General features: G+C 27.8%; 1 protein-coding gene and 1 long non-coding RNA gene across 2 annotated transcripts in view; one reads left to right on the forward strand and one right to left on the reverse strand.

The window, feature by feature from the left end:
* Positions 1-20,529, forward strand: part of LOC100204118 (prostamide/prostaglandin F synthase) — a 32,694-nt gene extending 12,165 nt beyond the window's left edge. The window contains exons 2-6 of the mRNA XM_065816565.1: positions 8,932-9,136; positions 9,344-9,395; positions 9,681-9,744; positions 14,166-14,331; positions 20,312-20,529. Of these exons, the coding sequence (XP_065672637.1) occupies positions 8,932-9,136; positions 9,344-9,395; positions 9,681-9,744; positions 14,166-14,331; positions 20,312-20,379 (555 nt within the window). The 3' untranslated portion in view covers positions 20,380-20,529. The remainder of the gene's footprint in view (positions 1-8,931; positions 9,137-9,343; positions 9,396-9,680; positions 9,745-14,165; positions 14,332-20,311) is intronic.
* On the reverse strand, positions 6,305-6,615 carry LOC136090134 (uncharacterized). Its single transcript, XR_010643196.1, has 2 exons — positions 6,585-6,615; positions 6,305-6,360 (listed from the first exon to the last, which is right to left on the reverse strand). It is a non-coding gene; the product is annotated as an uncharacterized LOC136090134 (long non-coding RNA).
* Positions 20,530-24,756: the final 4,227 nt, after the last annotated feature.

The following is a 24,756-nucleotide window of genomic DNA, read 5'->3' on the forward strand; positions in this document are numbered from 1 at the left end:
TAAAATTTATTTAAATTTTCAAAAGATTATTTTACAATAATAAAAAAAATCTGAAATAAATATTAAAAAATAGAAGTCTTTACAGAGAAATATTAACGGACAAAAAATTATACATAATAAACCAATATATTTATTACAAAATAACTCGTAAATAACCAATCAAAATAACCAACTGTCAAAAAAATAAATAAATAAACTGACAGTAAAATTAAATAGATAAGTTTATAGCATAATGTAAAGTTTGTTTATTAAGTGAGGGACTTTCCCATTTAATGTGGAGGGCTTCTTTTATCTTTAATTTGTGTTTGGTTGGGGCATTATCCAAAATTTCAAAAGAATCACAGTTAGCCAAATTTTTGCAATTAAGAGATAAATTTAAGTGTTTAAATATATGAGATTGTTTATCACTTTTAAGGTGCTCATTTATTCTAGTTGCTAAGTGTCTGGAGGTTTCTCCAATATAACTGGCATTACAGCCAGCGCAAGAAAATTTGTAGACAACATGAGATTTAAGCAGTTTAGGAAGTGACTCTTTTAAGCAAAAACAATATTGTAGTCTATTAGTAGTAAAAATTAATTTTATTAGAACATTCTTGCAATATTTATGAACAATTTTTGAAATTTTCATTTTAGTGTAATTAGAGTACATTCCAATGTATGGAAGCTTAAAGTATCTTATATTTAAGCTATTAACAATGTTAGAATCAGATGGGTTCATTTTATTATCAATATAGGATTTAATTTCATATTCAATAATTTTTTGTGGAAATTTATTATTTTGTAAAACTAATAATGATTCTTAATATCTTTATCAAAACCAACCCAAAAATTATTAATTTTAAATGTACGATCAATCAAACAACGAACAAATCCAAATTTGTAGCAAGAGGAAATAAAACTAAAAATTTTTTGTAAAAGACCTGTATACGTTTTTTTGTGTTTATATATACGTTTTTTTTAATATTTATTTCAGAGTTATTATTGTAAAATAATCTTTTGAAAATGTAAATAAATTTTACAAAACATGTCAAGAATAAAAAACATCGTGTTATTTTTAAAAATAATTACTAATCTTATGCTATTACGACGTTTAAGAAATATATATATCAGGCAAAAATACAAATTTTTGATTGTGACCTCCTCTAAAATTGTTGCTTTTTTAATATGTATTTTTTAACTATATATACTAAAAGCTTTATTCCAAAATATTTAAAAAAAATATTTGTTGGTTCTCTATATATTGGACTTTAAAGTATGACTAAATTTTCAGAAATAATGACTAAATGTTGTTGAAAACATTTTTAGACTTGAAAATAAATAAATTGTATACCTTTCTATGGGTATTTAACTTGATTATTGTTTATTGGTTCAGAACTAAAATGAAAAAGAGTGTTTATAGTAGTTCAGAACTAAAAATGATAAAATAAGTATTTTATCCTGTCAAAATTTCATGCTTCAAAAGTACATAAAATTTGATTTCATTTTTGGTCATTTTTGATCTTTATTTTCACTTTAATCCACAAGTATTCCATAATTTTTTTTGTTATTATAAAACTTCATATAGTATAGAACCTAAAAATAAAAACATAATTATGAGAAAGTGTTTCAAAATCTAACTAAAAAAACAGAATTCAAGTCGATATGCTAAATTTTTGTGACTTTACATGGCTAAAGCTCTGATTTTATAGTAAAAATTTATTTTTAAAAATGGGCATTGACTTTTTATCTACTATATTTATAAAAAGTACCTATGGGGTATTGCATTAATAAAAAAAAACTAACATATATTTAAAAAAAACAACAACATATATTTTACATAATTTCTTTTTATCAATATCCATCTTTTATACAAATCAGACAGAGCTCAATAGTGACCTTTAAAATTGTTATTATTTTTTGTTTGTTGTTTCTATTCATACTAGATTAATTCAAGAATATTTGTTTGTTTTCTAGATACAGGACTTCAAAGTTTGACAAGTATTTTAGTATTATTGATCAAATTGTGACAAATGCATTTTCTAACTTGAAATTAAAACATAGTCAATACTTTCCCCTGGTTATTTCATTTCATTGTTAAATATCATGCTTCAAAAGTAGACAAATATTGATTTTTTTTTATTTTCAATCTTTATTTCCATCCAAAACCTTTGGTAGCCAAACATTTTTTTTAATTATAATTTTTTATTCAGCAAAGTACCTCAAAATATAAAATATCCATGGGAAAGTAAAGGGTAATGACTGTTCATGAATAATAATTTATATTTTGTTTTTATTTTTAGGTACTATACTAGATAAAGATTTATAATAATAAAAAAACATGAATACTTGTTGAATTTAAGTAAAAATATAAAACAAAAATGACAAAAATCAATTTTTGTATACTTTTAAATGATATGTATAATAAATGATTTTGTATACTTTTAAATGATATGTATAATAAATGATTTTATATACTTTTAAATGATATGTATAATAAATGATTTTGTATACTTTTAAATGATATTTAGACATGCTGAAATGTTTATTATACCTATTTTATCATTTTTATTTCTGAACTAGCCGATAAACAATAACAAAGTGAAATACCTATTGAAAATTATATAGACTTTGTTTTATTTTCAAGTTTAAAAATGCTTTTTAACTACATTTAGTCATTATTCTGAAAATTTAGGTAAGCTTTGAAATCCAATATCTGTAAAATCAATAAATAAAAAAAACCTTTTAAAATCATTTTTTTTTTGAATTTGTTTCAACAAAATTTACAAGTTTAAACCTATTTTTAAAATTTTTAATAAAATATATTGTTTTTTTAAGTTAGACAAGTTTTATTAAAAAAAAAAAAATCATTAATTTTTTTTTTTTTAGTTCATTTTTTCATTTCCTTTTAAATTAATTCATAACATGATAAGCAAGGTCATTAATTATTTTAAAAGTTAATAAAACTTTCTAATGTCTGTTGTTCTTGCACTTTTTTACAAGATATTTAGCCCGATTGTTATGTCATTAAGTTTTAAAATCTAATATTTATTTATTTTATTAGGTAAAACCGTACATTTACTTGTCGACGGATATTTTAATATTATTTAAGATAAGAAAGTTTATCAGAAGTTACACATAGAAAACTCTAAACAAGTTGCTATATGTCAACTGAAAAGTTATTGAAAAATGGAGTTTAAATCCTGCAGCTTTCAAACAGTTGATTAATACTCTAGTAATTTTATATATTTGGCCGTTAACAATATCTTCACCTAGTGGTCATTAACTAAATTTGTGTTTCGAATGTTTCATTTGAATATTTTTTCTATAAACTAAAAAATTTAAAAAGCTGATGAAAATAAATAAAAAATGAAAATTTGTTGTTGTTATTAAACAACTTTGGAACTATAATCTCAATAAAACTTTTTTATAACAATGCTTTTATAACATTTACCATTTTATAACAAAATGGAAAAAGTTGAAAGCAAAATTTGGCCAATCTGACGTTGGCCATGGATAACACTCTTGTGCCGACCTGAAATTCTTCAGACTTTGGGGGCTACATGAAATAAATTATTGAATCAAAGTTAACTTAAATCAAACAAAAATGATTTTAGAATATCACCTCAAGAAATATTTAAAAAATATAAATATCCTTTGCATCTCAAATTGCACATCAAAAATTTAACCTTGTTGTGACTAGTGACCTGTGCTGCATTCAAAAAATCTGTTCCTAACTGCAGTGCCGGATTAAGGCTTTGTTGGCCCTAAGGCACATTTTAATAAGTGGCCTGAAAATACAGATAATACGGACTTTCCTACAAAAAGAAGAAAAGTAAAATTTAAAAAAGAATATTTATTAGGCAAAAACTACATAATTTAAAATTTTGGCGCTTTTATAACTGCAAATTTGTCAATTAGTTCTTTGAAGTTGACCTTGTTGAGCAAATCACTTTCAATGCACAGAAGTGAAAGTACAGAAAGACGCCGTTGAGCCATTGTTGATCGTTTTGCATCTTTAATTCTTTTCAATTTAGAAAACAAACGTTCTCCTGAACAATTGGTTGACATTAGACATAAATAGATCCAGAGTGCTATTTCAGTATTTGGAAATGCTTGATATACACCAGAATTGTGCAGCATTTTAAACATCTTCTGAGCACTTGAATCAACTTGATTCTGTGCACTTGATCCTTCTTCGTAGTTTCTCTGTTCTTTATACCAGCACATAAATTGTCGAAATTCTGTTGGAAAATCAGAACAAAGGTCTTTCGAGTACACAGTAACCATTCCTTTAACAGCAATGTCAATATCTTCATTGGTTATGAAGTCATACTCATTCAGAACTCCAAATCTCTGCAGCACAATTGAGTAAGCTTTAATATGTTTCTTTAATGCATTTTTCAGCTTATCGATGATGACATAGAAGGTATTGACCTTGAAGTTTTGCTGGCTTGACATCCCTTCCATAGCATCTGCGGCATCTCCATCATTGATTTGTCGTTTACGCTTTGGTTGTCTTCGACTTTCAGATTTATATGCGCTGTTGCCACAGCGATCACCTGCCTTCTGATAATAATCATCAAACTTTTCTCGGCATTCATCCAAAAATATATGCAAGCTCTTCAGCAGACCAATAGCTGGAGTTAATTTGATTGTAGAACTTTGCAATAACTTGCTATTAATGTTGAACCTCTGCAGAATGTCATTCCAAAGTTCACACAATAGGGCAACTTCAATAGTATCCATGTGTTTGGCCAATGGACCCGCTTCATTCCTTGTGCTACCACTCTGATTACAATCCCCTGAGATCTCCTGAAGAGCACTTTGTAATTGGTGGTACCCCTTGAACACTGCTTTTGCAGCATCAGCTCGAGCAGACCACTGGGTATCTGATGGGTATTTTTGAACAAGGCATTTTGGTTGGTTTTTAACATGGGTCATCATGACATCCCAACAATGTGTTGATGCTACAAAGAAAGTATACAGGTGATTCAATATGTTAAAAATGAAACTGCTTCAACTCAACAATCCACAGCTGACTGGCCAACTAGGTTCAACGAGTGGGCAGCACAAGGAATGTAGTCCACTAAACTGTTTTTGTTTTTCAGGATTTGTTGCATGCTATTATGTTTACCAGACATATTGCTGGCATTATCATGTCTGACCATGGCAATTTTTGTAGTCGATGTCTTGATCTGACAAGTACTGAAGCAGTGAGTCAGCAAGATTCTGCCCTGTGTGAATGGATATATTGATTAATGTCAAAAAACGCTGCACAGGCTGGTAATCCACCATATTAATATAACGAAGAATGATGGTCAGCTGGTCACAATGGGTAATATCAGGAGTGGAATCTACTGAAACTGAAAAATACCGTGACTTTGAAATCTCATCCCTTATGAAACCCATAACTTTTTCACCCATCATTGCAATTAATTCTTCACAGATTGTTTTTGATAAATATAATGTGTGACCGTGTCCGCAATTGCCATGAGTACAGATGTGCTGGGACAAAAATGGATCAAATTGACCAATCAGCTCCAAGATGCCCAAATAATTCCCATTTTCTCTGGAGCCGACAACTTCATTGCTACCTCGAAGAGGGAGACCTCTCTCACAAAGAAAAGTAATAGTTGCAACACAGCGTTACAGGACATTTCTCCAGTAATTGTGCTGCTCCAACATATTGTTGTACAATTGCTCGTCAACTCTCCCAGCAACAACACTTCTTTGACATAAAGTGAGAACTGATTGTATGTGCTTTTCACTGATTTCATGGGATTTTAAGTATTGTGTCATATTCTTCCAATCCTTAAATCCTGAGCAAGACAACTGTGACCGGTCAGATGAAAACAGAATGCAGGAAAAGCAGAAGACACATGTCTTGGCTGGAGAATAAACAAGCCAGTCACGATCAACGATATCACCATTTGGCAAAACCCGCTTGAAGACACTAGAATTTAGGACTGATTCACTCCACTGTATTCCTGCTTTGTTTCTGGATAACTGTCTGCCAAGTTTCAAAAATGGATTGTTCCATGGCTGATGCACATGTTACGCACATGATCTGTTATGTCACCAAAACTCCCAACATCATTGGGAATAGTTCCTGAACCAGTATCAGCTCTGTCTTCAAATTTTTGAGTATGTCCAAGTTCAAATGCAATTTTTGCAGCCTCTTCCTTGTGATCAATACCTACCTGAGATGTTGATGAGGATGGTGGGGAATCGAAAGTAATATTATCAGTAGCATCAACCTTGTTCGTGGCAGTGAAAAATGAATTGATTTTGGGTATTTTCTTTAACAGTTTATCTTCATCATGCATTTTCTTCTCTAACTCCTTCGCTCGCTCCCAACCACCTTTACGTATCGACATTAATCTAAAAGTAAAACATAAAAGTGATCTTTAAAAACGTATTTTTATGTATTCAATAGTATAATTATTTGATTTAAAAATAATTAATTCATTAAATCATATCATAAAATGATGTAAAATTTTAAAAATTGATTTCTTGTGAACTGCATGATAAGAACATACAAAACCTATATATAAAATAGATTTTAATATTCGAAATAATAATTTAAAATCAAACTACCAATATACCAGAAGAAAATCATTTGATGAATTTGGTTTTTAACTACCAGAATAAACACCAATTATGAATTCAGATGATTGGATTTCTAAAATGCTCCCACATATAATCCAAAAACATTTCACTGTGCTGTTAAAGAGAGGTAATCCATCAATAAATAGACAAAGACTCAACTTGGAAAGATCAGAATTTATATTTTGTTCAATTAATATAACAATTACAACAGAAATCTAACAATAATGATGACAGCGTCAACATAATTCATTAAAATTTATAGATTCCTATAAGTGAAGGATTTTATTTTTGTTTATTTCAGGAGCATGGTGTTCAAAAATTCATGCAAATTACTCACTGGGATTGATTGTTTGACTTATTAATGATCTGCTTCTTATACCCCTAGGTCACAGAACTGAAGTTCTACATGTATAGTGTATATACGTTTTCTACGTTATAGCAAGAACTAATTTATAAATTAAAATAATATTAATTAGAATATGTAAAATGGATATGTGATATAATAATGATTAATCATATTGTTTTATATATATGATAAAAAATCATACATATATATATAGATAATAATGTATGATAGTGAAAGTCAAAATGAAAGTCACTCAGTATAGTTGAGATGCATGAATCTAATCCATATTATATTAGTGAGCTTTATTATATTAATATCAACAATAAATAAAATATGTGACAAATATGTTTTGATAGAAACATTTAAAACATGGCATGTTGAACAAAAAAACTATACTCAGTTTGTTCTGCAGTAAATGTGATGCTTTTTTCTTCTTTAAACCTACTAATAAATTTAAAGGATTACAATTTTATAACAATAGTTATATCTAAAAGTATATTCATTTGCTAAAACCATTAATTTTATTACTACGCTTTGTTATTGTTTACGAAAGAGTTCCACTGTTTAAAACAAATGTTACCAAATTTCAAAAATATAAAAAAACACAATATTTTTCGAATATTTTATTCGAAATATTTTAAATCGATATTTTAGAAGTAAAAAATTATCACTTATAAGAATGAATTAGTTACAATTTTTGACATCGTAAAATTGATATATGAACAAAATGTGTATAATAATTGGAATAACTATAATAGTTTCATCAATAAAGATAAGACAAATATAAATTTATGTATAAATTTTTTGTGGCCTGGATTTTTTGCTGGCCTTAAGGCATGTGTCTTATTTGCCTAAGGATTAATCCAGCACTGCCTAACTGATGAGTGACACACATAGCAGTTTATCAATATTCAAATATTCCAAAACATCTATAACAATTAGGCAAAACTTTAAATATATTTCTTAAATGGCAATAATATCTTAAAATGATCCTTAAAACCATTTGTAAATTGTATTTATAGGTCGCTCAAAAATCAATTTAAAAAAATAATTAATAGAAATTTTGAAAAAACTCTTAAATTATACTGATATAAATGAGATAAAATTAATTTTTTGATGATAGTTGTGGAGAAAACAATATTGATCTTGATGTCTCTTGTGAGTTTGAAAGTATTTTCGAATGCATAACCAAGAACTGCTACCATGTCTGAGTATTCACGAACTCTAAATTTAGTTTTTACCTTCACCATCCATCAAAAACAACCCTAAAAATCAAAAAAGTTTCTGCATTTTCATCTTATTTCTGCAACTTAGGAGCAAGCAAAGAGTATATCGGAATATTGAATATAAGACTGAAAAGAAAATTTACAAAAAGTTATCTAGTAACACCAATATGGTATCTGATTGTGAAATGGAAAATTAAATTCATTTACTACTTTTTGTTTTTGAGTTGTTCCCCATTTTTGGGTGTTTTTACAAATACCTTTTGATTAGATTATCACTTTTTTTTAAATTTTTTTGCTTGTTTGATTACCACTATAAATGCCTATCTATTTAATAATGAAAATGATGTTTATGTATTTCTCCTTTAATTATTTAAGGTTACATAAAGAAGCTATATATTTTATTTATTTCAACATCGTATAAATTTAATCACATAACCAAGATAGTATTTATGTATATATATAAATGTTCTGAAAGCAAATTATCTGACAAATCAAAACAAGTTCTCGTTTGTGAAATTCTGACTAGTAATTTTTATTTTATACTCTTTCAATTGATCATGATTAAAAATTTTTATTTAATGCACAGTCAGTGCGTTAAATAAAAATTTATATACATATTTATATAGCATATAGATGTTTTTAACTCAGTTTTGAAACGGTTTAATAATTAATAAGCTATATATAATATCATATTAAAATATAATATAAAATTAAATAATTACATGTTACTGTTTTCAATATATAATTTTCTTGATTTAATGATTTATTTAGTTAGTCCAGCTGAAATCCTTGTGGGCAAATAGTTCTATTGTATTATCTTTTGTTCGACGCTGGGGATGAAAATTATGCCGTGCCTTAGCATCAGAATTGAGTTCAATAAAACCTCTTTTAGATGCTAACGGCATTGGCTTAGTTGCAATTGGTCTTGAAGAACTTGGAGTAAAAGCTTTTGTTGATGGCCAATACTTTAAAGGAGGTATTGTAAATATTGATTAAAGCTGCAATTTAATGCATAATAGTTTGGTACTATAGTTTGGTGTATTTAAGTACTAATGTTATGTACCTTATCTAAAAAGATTTTCTAATGTTTCAAAATGTTTTAAATGAAAACGAAAAAAAAGAAAGAAGCTTCTGAGTTTTACTTCACTTGATGAATGCATAATATGTTTTATTTTTTCTTTAGATTTATACATTGATCAAGATTATCACACTTACAAAGGACTGTCTTTAGGAAGGTTTTTGTTTTTTTTAATATTTTTTATAAAGCCAAAATTAATAAGTACATATATACTTATAAAAAAAAAAGTTTTTTTTTAGAAATAAGCAACATATTTTATCACATTTAACTTTAGTATATATTAAAGTTGATATTATATTAAAGTTGATGTTATATGATAAAATATGTCACTTATTTCTAAAAAAAATTTTTTTTTTTGTAATTTAAAAGTTTTAAATGAGCGATTTTCCTACACAGAATTTATGTAACAATGTAAAATTAAAAAATGATATTTTTTATTTAGAGTTGGTCTTCTTAGTGTTCCTTCACAGATTTTGTCTAGTTCTACAAAGAACTTAAATGCAAAGGTAATATTTTAGTTGGAAGGAGTACTTTTTTATATTTGATTCAAAAGGTTTTTGCATTTTTTAATTGTCCATTGTTTTATTATTTAGTTTTTGTCTTTTTTTTAATTTGTTTTAGCTTGAGAACTTCAGTAAAAAGTTTTATTTGAATAGATACTGTGTATTATTGCAGTTTTAGAGCCTTATTACTATGTTTTAATATCATGTCTTCAGTCTCACAGCGTCCACACATTGTTTCAGTTCTGTAGCTTTAGCATACTATTTCATAGATTTAGTTTCAGAAATTTAACAAATGGTTTCAGTTTTTAACATATTTTTTCATAGTTTTAGTTTTATAGCTTTTAAATATTTTTTTTATTCAAATTCACTCCAAATATTAAGTTGGAATTACTAGAAAACAAAGGATGGAGTTAAAGTACAAGGAAACAGTTGACAGAAGACTTGAAAGTTGTAGGTTGTATGAATCAGGAAAACATGAAGATGTGAGAGAGTTCCAAAGGGTTAAATCGTGGGGAAAAAAACTAGGCAAATAAAAGTTTTAAGAGCATGCAGGGACAGATACAGTAAAAGGATGTGAATTCGCTAAATGACGAGTCAAGCAAGAAATTTTGGTTGATGGAACTAGAGACAATTTGATTGATGGAGACAATAGCTTCTTTGAGCAGCAACCATATAAGTATTTGTAGAAAAGAGAAAGGTGCAACTTTACAACAATGAGAGAAAGGTGCAACCTTACAACAATGAGAGAGAGGTGCAACTTTACAACAATGAGAGAGTGGTGCAACTTTACAACAATGAGAGAGAGGTGCAACTTTACAACAATGAGAGAAAGGTGCAACTTTACAACAATGAGAGAGAGGTTTAAGCTTGACAAATAAAGCAGTTTTAACTACATTTACAATGCATTTTTGGACCTTGTCTAAAAGAGAAAGAGCATCATTAGAAGGACCAGCCCAAATATGACAACAGTATTCCATACAGAGACAAATAAGAGATTTAAAAAATACCAATAATATTATTTCTTAGAAAATAGAATCAGGAGTAAGATAATGGCGGGCATGATAGAGAGAAGGTACCTTAGCAAATGCTAACTTTGCAATCAATTGTATATATGGTTTACATAAGAGGTCAGTAGTTTCCAGTAGAGGACTCAGTGAGTGTGTTGCCATTTATTGTAATAGAAATGTTGATAGTTTTGGGATAGTTGTTTGCAGTAAAGAGTTTTGTCGAAGTAAAAGTTCACAAGCTATTGGAAGCCCTAATCTGTTACAGAATCGAGATCAGATTCAAGATTGGCTGTCTGTTCTAAGTGATCAAAAAAAGAAGACTTTTTGTCAAGACTGGACTATCAATCAAATTGTCAGCAAATAGAGTCACTTTAGATGTAAGATTGTCAGGAAGATAATTAATGTAGATAAAAACAAGGATAGAACCTTGTACCTTTGATGATGACTACAATAAAGCAATTAGAAAGAAATGATTTGATAATCTCAAAAACTTTTCCAGATAGACCATATGAAGCAAGCTTATGGGGAAGACCAGCTCTACCAAACTTTATTGAAGGCTTTAAATATAACAAGAGCATTAGCCCTTGCCTCGCCGCCTCTAATGCATGAATCTTTCAGTCACAGCAGTTAGCAAGTCACCTGTAGAACAAAAAGATCGAAAACCGTATTGATTGTCTGACAGTTATTTGACTCGTAATGGAATGTTAGAAATTTGTTGATCAAAAACCTTGCTAATAGAGAGAAGAGACCTTACTAATAGAGAGGAGACTGGTTAGATGGTAGTTAGAGAGTTAAGAATTTTCTCCAGAGTTTTTAAAAATTGGAACCATAGTTGACATTTTTCAGCAGGCTTAAAAACAAGATTCAGTCAAGCACTTGTTAAATAGTTTAGAGAGAATTGAAGAGAGTTCTGGAGAACACTTTTGTAAGACTATGACAGGAATGTTGTCTTTTGTTGACTTTGCTAATATCAGATAAAAGACTGATCGGTTGATGGTTTGAGGGGTTAAAATGTTCTCCAGAGTTTTTAAAAAGTGGAACCACCGATGCCATTTTCCAGCAGGCTGGAAAACAAGATTCAATCTAGCACTTATTAAATAGTTTAGAGAGAACTGAAGAGAGTTCAGGAGAACACTTTTGTAACACTATGACAGGAATGTTGTCTGGACCACAAGCCATAGAAGAGTTTAATTAAGATATGATTTTAGCAACAGAAGCTGGAGTGATTTGAATGTCTAACAATGGGTTAACTTGTTTAACTGGAATGGCAGGAAGAGTATGGCTATAAGATTCAAGAGTCAAATTAAAAATATTTTTTTGCAAATAGTTCTGCTTGGGAAGAGGAAATATGATTAGTTCCATGAGTTAGAGATGGAATGTTAGACTAACCTTTGTTAACCTAATAAATAGGCTTTTGCTCTCAAGAGAGTTGTTCTTTTGAAATAGATTTAAAAAATGATTACAATTAGATATAGCAGCTACACAAGATGGTGAAAACTGTGGAATAGAATATGGCTTGACTTGGAACCAAAAGGATAAATAGTTTTAATTTCATATATTCAGTATGTTGTTAAATTGCTTCTGTTTATAGCTCTTTTGTATCGTATATTTGACTCAGCTTTATTGTTATATTTTATTCAGCTTTATTGTTATATTTATATTTTTTTAGTCAATGAGCTACACATAAATGTTTAGTTTCTATGCTAAAGCTTTAGTCTTGTGGCTCAGCACATTTTTTTGTAATCTTAATTTTTGTTTTTAATTAAATTTAAGAAATTTTCATTCCCAATTAAAATGTTTTTGTATATGTAAAGGTAAAAACACATTATACTGAATGTATTTATTATACAAAAACATATTTTCATATATATAGGCCTAGTGTTGTCACGGTACTTGGTACCGTACCAACGCGGTTCTTTATTAAAATGGTAGTTACAGTAAAAGTGGTTCAAAGTACCAAGTTTATTGGTACTAACATTAGTCACGAGCAATTTTAATAGTACAATATCGCTATTTATAAAGCCCGTTCTTCATTCAGATATTTTTCAGAATTACCATCAATAAGTAAAGAGTAATAGCGTAAAATAATGATGTAATAGCGTAAACAATAAGGATGATTTGCAATTTAGTTGATTGACTCACTTTTTTGAACACAAACAACTTGTACTAGTGTTAAATTTATTATTTATTTTTTTTATATTTTTTTTCTTTAATCTTAATATAGTGTCTAAAGATAAATTGACAATTCCAACTCATTGGCTTTAATTTTCAGCAACTAACCTAGTCAAAAAGTGTTATAAGAATCTATGAGAATTTGAAACAAAAAAAATTTCAAATTTGAACCTCATTAAAATAAAAACACAGTTAATAAGTGTTTAACTGTGTTATCAAAGTTTTGTCTTTTTTTGTTCCAAAATCCTATAAATCCTACAGGACATTCTGACTAGGGTAGCCCACAAACTTTTTTTGAAAAGAATAGTTTAATTTTAAAATTTTTTGACTCTAAAATTAGAAGTAAATCTTTTAATGAAAAAACCGTTTGATATCTTTTTTGATGGCACCATAATCGTCATTTAAATCCGAATTTGGAATGGTTTGGAAATTCCGTGGGTCTCTGATACGTAGGAGGTAAGTCATTTCCAAAAAATTGTTTTTTGTATTTTCTTATTATTTTCTTTTTTTGTAAAATAACAAAAATATGGTATAGCAATTTACATACAGCAAAAGACTAAATTTTTAAAGTTTAAAAAGAATTAAATAAAAATTATAGTCTATAAATCATGTATTTTGCGTACTTCTAGCCTGTTTTCCTAATAACTTCCTGAAATATAAAAAAAAATTTCTGTTGCTTGTTTTGATTTAAAATCAAAACGAGCGACAGAAATTATTTTTTTATATTTCAGTAAGTTTTTAAGAAAACAGACTAAAATACAAAAAAACGAGTTTTTGCTAAAAATGCAATTTCATGATGTTGTAAATTATGCATGCTTACAATTTGGTTTGTGGCCAGTGTAATTCTTCCTTCATTCAAGTACCAAATTTGGTACCGAGTACCGAGTATTTTGATAGGTATTGGTACCTAATACTGAAATTTCAGTAGGTGACAACACTATATAGGCCTGCATTTAGAAAGAAAAAGAGTATGCTTCTTTTCAACATTTTGTAAAATTTTGAAAATCAAAATATTTCATATATTTTTAAATTTTAGCTTGTTTTTTTAATTTTATTTTTTAACTGTTTTTTTTTGTTTTTTTTTTTTTAATTTTTAATCTATTGGTTGAATTAGGTGGTTGCTTAATTTAATTTATTCAATGACCTCCGAATTGTTACGTTACTTAAATGGCTTCTGTTATTCGTTTATAAATTTAGTTTTTGTTGTTATTAGATTTTAAAAATTTGTACTTGTTTTTGTAATAGGCAAATGCTCTTGGAATATCTGGAGATCTTAAAGGAGATGGTTTTCAATTAGGTGGAACATATGTTGTAGAAAAAGGTGGAAAAGTGTTGTTTGAACATAAAATGACAGGGTTCGCTGATCATCCTTCTATTGAAGAATTATTAAAAGCTTTAAATATTAAATCTGGTTTGTAGCTTTTTCTGAAAATAAATATACTTTATACATTTTACACATATATATAAAATTATTATACAGTAATAATTTTATTTATGTGTACCATAGTCAGGTGCTATTAATCTTTCAAGATAAACTAACTTTTATGTTATAGTTGTACCTTATGTTATAGACCTAAATGTAACTAGTTGTCATGGCACCTATATTAATTGTTATATTGTTTTTAATTTGCCGAAAACATTTAACAACATAAAAATACTTTAAATTGTTTCATTTTTAAGAGCTATTTGTATAAACCATTTTAGTGTTCCATGCATTACATAAAAGATTGAGATAAATTTGCATTTGTTACACACTCTAAGAAAAAATCCGTTTTATACAACGAACTGCACCTGTCGCTATTGCATCAACGGGTTTTCCGTTATGTTAATTACGGATTAAAATTTTAACGGATTGAAGTTCGTCGATATTAGTCCGTTGAAATTACGGATATATTCCGTTCGTGCAACAAACAATTCGTTAAAAAAAGGAATTATTACGCTGGGCGGCTTTTGCTGTTTTGGTAAAATGAAGAATTTACTACGTCATCATATTGAAAAATTTATTATTCCCTTTATTAAAACTTAAAAGGAATTAAGCCAGATAAAACTGAGATTTCATTACAAATTAGTCCTTATTTTTAGTATATAGATTATTTTATTATGATATTCAACATCTGATACAAGCAGTACTACTTATACAAACTAACTTGATCGGGAGAGATTTTTTAGCAAGCTTTAAAAACTTTTTAACTTTTTAATTGAAAACTAATTAAATATTTATAATATTTTAATTCAATATAGAAACTTTCAATTACAACAAAAATTAAAAAATTTAAATAAAGTTATAAAAAGTTTCTTAATATATATTTTATTAATACAGTTATTATATTCAAGGTCAAAAAACATTTATATAAAAAACACAGACATGTATACAATTGTTACTATTCTAGATTTCAATTTTTAATACTGTTGTAAATTCATGTGTGTGCACATTTCAATTCCAGCAACCTGTTGTCGGTTATTTAAAGATAAACAAACCTTAAAATACAATAAAGAAAATATTGAATATAAATGATATTAAATGATGTTTCTTACAGCGTTATTATTACTAATAACGCTGTAAGAAACATTTGTTGCTAGTTCTTTATTTCTGAATTGCTAATGAAAATTATGTTATTTTATTAGTTCTACATTTAAATGTTAATAATAATAAAAAAAATAGATTGACAAAATTTTTATTTTTTTTTCTATTTTTTTAACTAACTACTTTAACACCTTTAACATCTAAATATCATCTCAAAAGTGTGTTTTTAGGTGATATTTATTAAAAGACTTTGTCATTCTCCTATTTAATATGCCATTTATCTGTCTTGTTTTACAAGTTCTTCAAATGTTCATCAAATAAGTTTAATAATTGTTCTTTAATGACTTATAATAAGCTAAAATAAAACTGAAAAAACTATTTAAAGAAACATTTTTCTAATAAAATACAAAGACATCATAAGTAAAGGAGATTTGTCTTTTTTTTGTCTTTTATTAATAATAATTTTTTATTAGTAATAATAAACACGTTGAAAGTAATAATATTAGGATTTAAATTTGATACCTCATGCCTGAATGCCATATGTCTAAAGTAGCAAGTTCTATACAAATATAAACAAGCAAGATAAAAAAATTGCAAGAAAAAAAAAATAGTTTTACAACTAATTTAAACTTACTGTGTGATATAGCATGACACGTGTCTAAAATAGCAAATTATAAAAGCATAAACAAACTTAAATATACAAACTATAACAATCCATATATAAACTTTCCTATAACTAGCCTAAATAAATACTCATAAAAAAAATGCAAGTAAACATTTTACAACTGATGCAACTTACAGTGTGATATTGCATGCCGCGTGTTTAAAATAGTCAATTATAAAAGCATATAAATTATATGTAAACTGGCTGAATAATAGTCTAAATAAATATACCCATAAAATAAATGCAAGTAAACATTTAAGTTTGATACCTCATGCCTGAATGAACCATGTCTAAAGTAGCAAGTTCTATACAAATATAAACAAGTAATATATAAACTTAGTTGCAACTAACATAAAAAAATTGCAAGTAAAAAAAAAAATAGTTTTACAACTAATTTAAACTTACAGTGTGATATAGCATCGCACATGTCTAAAATAGCAAATCATAAAAGCATATACAAACTTAAATATACAAATTAAACAATTCCTATATAAACTAAATAAACACCCATAAAAAAATACAAGTAAACATTTTACAACTGATGAAACTTACAGTGTGATATTGCATGTCACGTGTCTAAAATTGCAAATTATAAAATCATATAAACTAGCTCTGTGTAAACAGCTGCAACTAACCTAAATAATGATACCCATCATTAATGGGTCTTTTGATGGCATCAAAACAAATGTTAACATTTTTAATTTTATAACTGATTTAAATTTATACCGTAAGTTACTACTGTCACGTTTAAAATAGAAAATTACACAAGAATATATACAAGTTATATAGTCTTAATTATAGAAATAATTGTTCAGCTAACCCTTTAGTTTATCATATAAAAAAATTAGAAATACATATAACAACCTTCGAAATTACAAATAACAGAGTGTAATTTAAACTTTGTTTATCCATTTGCTTTCTCTACTAAAGTTTAGTAAAATAAGCAAATGGATAAACACAGTTTAAATACGCTTTTTTCAAATAGTTTCACATTTAGTCGAAATGTGAAGCAATTTAAAAAAATGGCAAATTAAACTTACTGCAAAAAATTATCTACAACTTTTATCTACAACTTAAATGTGGTTTAAGAAAAAGGCCTTTTAAAACTTTATCATTTATAAATAAAGAACTATAATATATTGACAAATCTAAATCAAACAAACAAGACTTAAATATATAATCTACAGAAAAAACACTTCAAAATTTCTTATAGAAACCCTTTTTAATAAAAAGTTCAGTTGTTTTTCGACGGGTTTGAATATTTAGTCCGTTGAATTAGCGAAATTTCGAAGAATCCGTTAATAGTTTGATTTAGTGATCGACCGAAACCGAAATTTAAGCCGAAACCGAAAGTACCGAAATTTCGGTTCAGTAAAGCCGTAGCCAAAACCGAAACCGAAATTTCGGCCGAAATTTGAAAATGAATCTTTAAAATCGCTGAACCTTTTATGATCACCGAAGAAAGCAGGAGATCCGAAGCTTGTTTCGAGCCTGGATCTCCTGCTTTCAAGGCAAGCGCTCTGACCACTGTGCCACGGTAGCACAAGAAACTTTAGACCTTTAAAGTTTGAAAGTTTTCAATATTTGAGATTTATAGGACTGCCGGTAGTTGTGTTGCTTTTTCAGTTAGGATATTTTTTAGAGTAAACCACTTCTTAAATGTGATGAAAGTCCGCTAAGTGATTAAAGTTTTGGATTGTGCGATCCACAAGATATTTTCAAATTGCAAGCTCCGTATTTGAAATCACTAACTGTCACGGTAAAATGATTCCATAAACCAGTTTTTTATCGATTATTTTCAATTGTAAAATTTAGCACTGAGAAAATTTTGATGAAACTATTGGTTTGGGTTGCTTTACTTAAATGTTAATTCATTTTAAGAATGATTTTGAGAATAGTATTTTAAAACTATTATGTAACGTGATTTCAATTAAAATTTTTACAATTGTTATAATTAAAAATTGATTTACTAACAAACAATTACAATTAGGAAACCGTCATGATCCCACTCTATATTAAAACTTGAAAAAAATCTTTTAAAAGTTTCGGTTCATTTCGGTTGCGGTTTGAACCGAAATTTCGGCCGAAACAGGAAAAGTAAAAAAATTGTTAAAGCAGAAATTTCGGTTTCGGCCGAAGCCGAAAGTTTCCGTTCACTAGTTTGATTTTACTCCGTTAATTTTGTGATTTTTGGTTACGAATTACTTTGTTAATTTAACGGAAAAAAGAAATTCGTTGCTTTTTCTAACGGATTGTTTTTAGAGTGCACTGCTGTTGTGACCAAGTATTGTACCGTTACTTACATAATTTTTACAATTTAAGAGTTTTCTAAGAAAACGACGATTATATCGTCGCTGCAAAACAAGACTTAAGTCCATTTTTGCCATTCTGAGAAAAAGGCATTTAAAGTTTTAAATTTATCAATGCGTTTGATCTTTTGAATCCCCTTTTGAATGATTTTAGTTTATTTATAGCAAATTTTATTATTTTTTATGAATAAAAAAAAAAAATTAAATTTATGCAATTTAAAAAGTAAAATTGACTAAATATAGAAAATTTCACAAATTAAATATCTTAAGTCTATAAATTTTAAAATTATTTAATTATTAAACTCTTATTTTATTAGGTTATTTATTTAGCGCTAATAATCAAAATTGTTTTAAAATAATCATTTAGTGATGGAATCATTAACATGTGACAAACTTGAAAAACACTTAAAATAAATAAAACAAAAGGTGGTACAAGTAACAAAGCTTTCATTTTGTTATGTCTAGCTTTTACTCAATTTTCTAAATGGTAGAAACCGGCTCTGCATAATTTCTTCTAGTTGTTTGATGACTTGTTTTGTAATAACATTTGGGTTGTTAATTTGGTTTTATCTTTGGTATTTCATCAGCAGCAGCATCCTTCATACAACTGGCTCGAATCTTAAGGTTTCTGTAGAAATGATGGTGCTGTTTTGAAATATAACCTTTGTTGCATAGGGAAAGAAGATCCTTTATTTTCAGTGCACTAATACCTCTTGGAGCGAGATGCTTCTGCATTTGTAATTGTATATCGGCTGCTGGTTTTGTGCGACCGGTCGTTTTTGATCGAAAAATACAACTTTTATATTCTTCTTCATAACTGTAATTGAAGTTAAGAACATCCGGATATTCTTTTAAAACTTTTAGCTGTACAATACTGGCCCACATAACATTTTTTGGTTTAGATTTCTTTGCACCTTTTGATTTGGTCGAATTTGACATTTAAAGCATTTGTTTGCTATTACTGCAGAGTATGCTGGAAATGCTTTTTCATTTTTAAAATTGATTATGTCATGATTTAACACAGTTATCACACAGGTGTTTTTTTTTTAAAGCTTGTTCAGTTGTTTTTTCCCATTGCATAGGTGTATAGATTGTTCGATTTCGATATTGTTTTTCAATTATTGAGTGAGCTGCATCATTTTCACTCTGACTATGTCCAGGTACAAAGAATGTAACCTCAATTAAATCTAATTTGAATAAATTCAACGCATCTGATAACATTATGTTCATCATTCTATTTTGATTTGTATATTATACAGTTTTCATTAAGAAAAGCATAATATAATGAAATTCTATAAAGAAATTTTTTTAAGAAATTTTGTAACGTCAACTTTGTTAAGTTGTCACAAAACATTTTATTAGTGCATATATACATTTTAAAATAAAGACTTATTTTAATAAACTCAATTATTTAACAGTTTAAATATTTTATATATTTTTTTATTTGCCATGCTATTTATATTTTCTTATTTGCCATGCTATTTAGTTCTTTTCATGTCAAAGGAGTAAATACTTGTTGAGCTTTAACTCTTGCCATCCCTTTTCAAGTTCCTTTTACTCTATTAATTTTGTTTCGAACACTTTTTACAGCATTAGCTTCTGACGAATTTTATTTATTAGTTATTTATTTGACTTGTAAAACAAGAAATATCAATAACACATTAAGTGTTTGAAATGTTCGTGCTGTCGTAGCTTTGTAGGTTTTCATTTATTTTGCACTTGTTCTGGTGTTGAATGTTGATGAGGGAATACTATTTAGTTCTTTTTCTATTCCTTTTAATTCAGTTTTATTTCTCTGTAACTTACAGACTTGCTCAATTTAAGCATTGTTTTTATATTTATACAATTTGATGAAGATTTTTAGATGATTTAATTTAGCTTATTTTCTATTTAGATGCCCTACCTTCAACTTCAAAAAGTTCAGGAAAGATTACTTGCAACGAAGATGCATGTCAGTTATAATAAAATAAGTTTTAAATTATAAAGTTATAATTTAATTGCCTAATTGAATTTAAAGTTATAGTAATAACTTTTAAATTCAATTAGGTATCTAAATCAATTTGGCTATTGTGATTTGCGTGTCTTTATAAATATATATAAATATATATATATATATATATATATATATATATATATATATATATATATATATATATATATATATATATATATATATATATATATGTATATATATATATATATATATATATATATATATATATATATATATATATATATATATATATATATATATATATATATATATATATATATTATATGTGTGTGTATTATATCTATCTGTGCGTGTGTATTGAATCTAATATAAATTCATGAGACAAAAAGAAAACGTAGTAGTTTTTTAAATATTTGTTAAATTCTGTTTTTACTAATTGTTTATTCACATTTCGGTATTTCGAAATCTTCAATTATGTATATTTTTTCGTAATATATTTTTTATTATAAAATATTATGAAGTTGTGAGAGGCTTTCCGCAAGGAACTCTTAGCGACTGATGGAAAGTATATGGTAAATAATATATTTGTAAAAAAATACAATTAAATTAAAGTTAGCGATTTTTTTATTTTATATATTATATATCAGAGTTGAAAATGCCTCCTGGCACCCACGTATTTTATCAAATTAGGCTGCCAAAACTCAGTCTTATAAAACTTGCAAATAAAAAAATATTTAAGTAATTTTGAGTAATCGGTGTATATTAAAAACACTAACTGCAATAAGCTTTAATATTAAGCCGCATGATACAGTGGTTTTCGTAAATTTAGACGCACTCACATTTGAGAATAGAAATTTTTAGTTTTTTTAACGATAAAACAATTTTAAAATATTTAAAAAGATTTCGGTTTAGTTTTTCTTCTATTTATTAGATAAATACATACAGAATACAAAATTTAAAAAAATTTACAAAAAAAAAATAAAAATACTAAGTAATAATTAGGTACAACTACATGGTATTAAAAAAATAAGACGAAAAAAGTTATTCATAAATTTAGACGCACGATACATTAAGAGGCGTAATTTATGAACAAATCAACATTTTGTGTATCCGCCTTTGGCTTTAATATAACTAAGAACTCTTCTAGGCATAGACTCAACAAGATTTTTGCACATCGCTTCTGGGAAGCGATGTGCAAAAATCTTGTTCTGGGTCTTTTTAGGGAAGTCCTTCACCTGGCCAAGTGTGGAAATTTGAACCTTTGCCAATTCACGGTCAATCCATGCCCAAATATTTTCAATCGGGTTCAAATCAGGTGAGTATGGAGGCCACGGTATTGTCTTGATATTATTATTGGTGAACTACTATTTGTATTGTATGCAATATATGCAGTAGCGCCATCTTGTTGAAGTTTCCATGGTTTATCATTGAGCATAAGAAGATCAATTGATGGAATTGTTGTTGTTTTCCAGTACTTCTACGTATATTCTGGAGTTGATTCTTCCGGTGTATGTTTGGCACATACTAACACCTTTGTTATAAAAGCATGACCCGATTCCTATCGAGCCTCCTCCACTTTGTACAGTCAGTCTAATGTACCTGGCGTAATACTTTTCGTGAGCCATTCTTTTGACTATTATGATAGATTTGCGATTGATAAGCTCAAAGTTACTCTCATCACTCCACATAATGTTTTTCCATTGTTCTATTGTTCAATACCTTCTTTCACGACACAATTTTAGTCTCCTTTGTTTATCATATGGACGCAGGATTCTCCTGCATTTTTTTTAAAACTCCTGCATTTTTTTTTAAGACTTTAAGACTCCTGCATTTTTTTTAAAACTGCTCCGATTTCTCTATTACTTTTGGTTCCTTCTTCGATGTGAGCAATAATTTGACATCTTTCACCTTGAGTGATACGTCTTTTGCGCATTATTCGCGTCTCTTTAGTGCAAAACTAACTTAACTTTTGTTTATTTATTAAATAATGATTAACTTATTCCATGTAAGTCATATTTTTATAAGGTTTTTTGACAAAATCAATTAATTTAGGCCTATTAATGAGAAATATAGGAAAAAAACTACTAATTAACTATCAATTAACAAGATATAAGACTTTTTTGATTGTGCGTCTAAATTTATGAATAAAATAAAATCAAGCTCATCAATTAACTTTTTTGTGTTAAGTGGTGTAGAATGAGTAATAAACATAATGTAAAAAAAATTAAGGTACTCTATAATAGAGTTTCACTTCCTCTATTAAATTATATATCAAACATAGCGGTAGCACTTTTATTTTATTTTTATTTTAAGTATTTTCTTACATATATGTAAAAAAAAATGAGTGCGTCTAATTTATGAAAATCACTGTATAAAAAAAATTGATCATTAATTATTGTTTATGGGTCGGTTATTTTTTAAGTAGTTATCAGCATCGAATATTGGTTAATTAGAAAGTATTTCAAAATGATTAGTGATTTTATTTATGTTGGTTATGGTGAATATATTTAAAAATTTAATTTTATATATAGTACTCAATTCTGTAAAAATTCTTTTTCTTGTTTTTTGTAAATTTCCTTGCAGGTTATTGGTATTAGTTACAAGCACTTTGAGATTTTTTTAAACAGATAGGCTAAAGTTTTAATTTCAATTATGTGTATAAATTACACATTTTGTTTTGGCTCCATAATTGTAAGTTAATTCTTTTTATTTTTAAATGCACAATAGGAATTACCAAAGGGAATTGTTGTCTAAATGAATTTTTTTTTTTCCCTGTGTGTTCTTATGCGCTAATTTAATTCACGGGAGGGGATTTCTATTAATTTTCGGAAATTTTTCTCACCCATTTTATTATATATATTTTTATTTATGTATTATTATAATAAAAATAGTTGTGACTAAGATTTTATTTACGCTTTAGTTCGCTTATATTTTTACAGAGTTTACAAATTTTTTCTTTTTTTCTTTTTTTTTTCTTTTTCTTGTTTTAAAGAGTTTTGTAAACTTTTCATTTTTGCTCGTTGTTTAACCGCCAACGTTTAAGCGTGTAAACGATTTTCTAATCTATTGTTCTATTCAATAAGTTTCGAATAAATTTTTAACCTTTTTCTATATTTTTTTCCGCATTTTTTGTGCCTTGACAAAATCCAAAATTTATTATCAGTTAATAAATATATTTACGGAAAATTTATCACTATATATTTACTTATATTTGTAATCAAATTACTAATATTAGTAAGTTATATACGTATAAATTTATTATATTAAGGTATATTCATATAAATCATATAAAATATCAATTTTATTGAAATTTTAATTAAATTTTAAAATTTGTAATAAATTGTATCAAATATTAAAAAATTTAAAAACTTGCAATTGCTAATTGCATTTCATTGCTAATTATGTCAGCAATCGAAGTAATAGCTACCAACGCTTTTAAAGCGGCAGTAGATCTAAAGGATTTAAATACTACTCTCATGAAAAGTTACCAGAACGATATTGCTCTTATGATCAAGGCAGCTCTACTTGTTGCACTAGCGGAAGAGAAACGATCTAGTGAATTAAGAGAAAAAGCCCTGAAAGACAAAATTGATTTACTGGTAAAACAAATTAATGAGTTGAAAGAAATAAAATCAACAGCCACACCATCATTTGCATCTTTGCTTAAGGACAAATCGGATGAGAGCAAGCAGCAACGGCAGCAGTTAAGTACTTTTATCGCTGTTCAAAATAAAAATATTCGAAGTCGCGAGTTAAATGTCATTGTAGTCGGTCTTAATAAGTCTAGTACTGTAGACGATAAAAAGCTTGTTGAGGATTTTTTTGTAGCAACAGGATTGGAGGATGCTACAGCTATCGCACGTGTTAACCGCCTCAAATCGAGCAAAAGCAAAACAAAATTGTCAAACTCGAACATTATCCAGGTTTCGTTATCAAATCTTTCATCTCGAGCGGAAATACTCAAAAAATGCGCACACCACAAACAAGAGATATACAAGGGTGTCTACGTACGCGAAGACAGAACGCCAGAGCAACAAACCGAGTTTAACACCACACGCATCCAACTCAAAAAGCTTAACGACAAACTTGCTAACATTCTCGATAATCCGTTTCGGAATGTTATACATCGAAGAACAGGTCGCATCTGTTGCATCGATGTCATCGAATCAACGTCCAATCAGTGCTACGTATTTTCATCCCCAGTCAGAGCTCTGTCAGACTACGCTAACCACACAGCCGTTCCTAACTCAGAAATCTCCACTGCCAACTAGACGTCCTAGACCAATAACTAAAGCAAAAATAAAACCGATACAACCCGACGCTTCTACAGTCTCACCTAGCCATCTAAGTTACTGGGCAAACAACCCATGTTCACTCAACAATGA

The sequence above is a fragment of the Hydra vulgaris genome, chromosome 13, assembly GCF_038396675.1.
Source record: "Hydra vulgaris chromosome 13, alternate assembly HydraT2T_AEP".
NCBI lineage: Eukaryota > Metazoa > Cnidaria > Hydrozoa > Anthoathecata > Hydridae > Hydra > Hydra vulgaris.